This window comes from Ascaphus truei, chromosome 1, assembly GCF_040206685.1.
Source record: "Ascaphus truei isolate aAscTru1 chromosome 1, aAscTru1.hap1, whole genome shotgun sequence".
Taxonomy (NCBI): Eukaryota; Metazoa; Chordata; class Amphibia; order Anura; family Ascaphidae; genus Ascaphus; species Ascaphus truei.
In genome coordinates this window covers 390,907,607-390,909,903 of record NC_134483.1, presented here as the reverse complement: position 1 = coordinate 390,909,903, position 2,297 = coordinate 390,907,607, and the positions used below count along the sequence as shown (strand labels likewise).

The 2,297-nt window shown below is 40.0% G+C and overlaps 1 protein-coding gene across 1 annotated transcript; it reads left to right on the top strand.

Annotated features, from left to right (window-relative positions):
- The first annotated feature begins 508 nt into the window (after window positions 1-508).
- Window positions 509-1,999, top strand: LOC142500597 (uncharacterized). Its single transcript, XM_075610131.1, has 2 exons — window positions 509-582; window positions 948-1,999. The coding sequence occupies exons 1-2, from the start codon at window positions 534-536 to the stop codon at window positions 1,997-1,999; spliced, it is 1,101 nt and encodes a 366-aa protein (XP_075466246.1). The 5' UTR covers window positions 509-533.
- The last annotated feature ends 298 nt before the right edge of the window (window positions 2,000-2,297 follow it).

The window sequence follows — 2,297 nt, the reverse complement described above, 5'->3', positions numbered from 1 at the left end:
GTCACACATTAGTTCACTCATATCTATAGTTGAACTACTATGAAAGACACATTATCACACACTGCATGTGTTGTCTTGTTGAGTCACAGCCACATTCAGGTGTGCCACATCTTCGATTAATGTACCACACATATCCTCTACCAAAAACAACACTTTTTGCAATATGACCACCTTCATGATAACCATTGTGAATGGTCATCTCATGATAGTTATGTACATTATGATACTGATATCACTACACAACATATGATTTTTATGTACTCATTTAATCTATTTATCCTCACGCATTACTGCAGAAACATAGTATGTTGTATGTTAGGGAACTCAAAAATTCTAAGTACACAGGCATGTACAGTGTTATTACAACTATTTATGTTCACTTTCACACACGTTTTCGGTTAAGGAACTGATGTTGTTAGTTAATCATAAATACAGAACATACAATAAGTGTTTGTTCAATATTTACACATGTAAATGTAAAACTTATGTTATTGTTATATATAGTTGCCCCTGGAGGACATGTGTCACCTGAGATGGAACAAGTGTCTTCACCTGGGTCAGCCAGCTCAACACTACTAGAAGGTGAGTGTATCATTTGCTGGCCATATAATATGTGCTCTTCTATATGTTATGTTGTCATGTGCATTATTTGTTTTGCACATCTTCTTTAAATAGGATTACTTAGTGTCAGTGAAAATTAAGTGTAAGGCAACATGTATTGTGTTAGTGATGTTAATTATCATGTAGGACTTCTGAGTTTAGAGCAACTTTTCATTCATTCATATTTCATACTGAGTCCAAACATTATTCGTAAGTCAAGGTAGTTTTTAATGTGAGGTTATAAAACGTATGCTAACATGTTAGGTGTTACTTAGGACACAGTACAATTACATAGTAACACAGCATACATTAACATGCCATTTAATAATGTGTACATTTCTTTTTAGAACATCATGGTGATGAGGATGATGAGTATGATGAGGATGACGCCACAGAAGAGACTGAAATACAATCATGTGACCATGAAGAGGTGCCAATAGAAACTGTTGTACCGCCAAATCGTCCATCAACTTCCACATACGATGCAATTGTAGCTTCAGAGGGAAAAATAGTGGACGCAGAAAATCGTCGCCATTCAGACATGATGACAGTGCTGGAAAGGATGATTGGACTGCAGGAAGAAACAGTATCACAATTGGCACATCTCCACAGAGTCTTCATTGAAGTGCCTAAACAGTTGCAAAAAATCAACACCTCATTCGAAGCATTAGTTGTTCAGCAAACACAAGCTAATTACTGGAGAATGACTAATGTACCACAATTCAACACCTCCCAGCCAGGATCTGTTCATGCAGGTCAGTTTTCACCACATTCATCTGATATTCATTCACCAGGCCCAAATGTTACCGGTCAAGTAGCAGACATTGCTGTGCAGGTTCCTGATGACATCCTACCGCTGCCATCTGTACAAATTCAGCAGCAGACACCTACAAAGGAGGCGACAAAAACAAAACAAGACACACATGAAACAGACCAACCATCACTTGTGCAGTGTCTACCAACTTGCTCACATGTGTCACTGGGCACAAGCCCTGTCCGTGAACAGTCACTACCCAAAAGCCCTGTAGGTGAGTCGCTGCCCAAAAGCCCTGTAGGTGAATCGCTGCCCAAAAGCCCTGTAGGTGAGTCGCTGCCCAAAAGCCCTGTAGGTGAATCGCTGCCCAAAAGCCCTGTAGGTGAATCGCTGCCCAAAAGCCCTGTAGGTGAATCACTGCCCAAAAGCCCTGTAGGTGAGTCACTGGCCACAAGCCCTGTAGGTGAGTCACTGGCCACAAGCCCCGTAGGTGAACAGTCACTGGCCACAAGCCCTGCCCGTGAAGTGCCAGAGGCCACTCAAAGTGGCTCTGTTGTGCCTAAAGTTGGTGGCAAAAGAAAAAGGAAAATTCAAGAGACAACAAGCAGGCCTGTTACTCGCTCGCAAAAGGAACAAAAAAAATAAATGTTATAATTCAGAAAATATGTGTTTGGCCTTGTTTTGTTGACTTCAGATTATCTAATTACTATTGTATGTATGCTGAAGACTGTGTTGTTTCCAAACTTTCAACTATGTTCTTGTACACGTGAAGTTTTGGAAATGTTAACACTCATAATTAATTGTGTTATAAATATTTATGTTGTAATCGTCTGTTCAGTAATGGTCCACCAGGAGCCAGTTGCTAAGTTTAGAGAAGCTGCCATTGACTTTGCAGCAAAACATTGCATTTGGGTGTGTTAATTGATGTAAGAATTGCATATGC

Coding starts and splice junctions, on each gene's coding strand:
- LOC142500597 (XM_075610131.1), top strand. CDS start 534: ATGGAACAAGTGTCTTCACCTGGGTCAGCCAGCTCAACACTACTAGAA. Junction 583..947: donor CAGCTCAACACTACTAGAAG/GTGAGTGTATCA, acceptor ATTTCTTTTTAG/AACATCATGGTGATGAGGAT.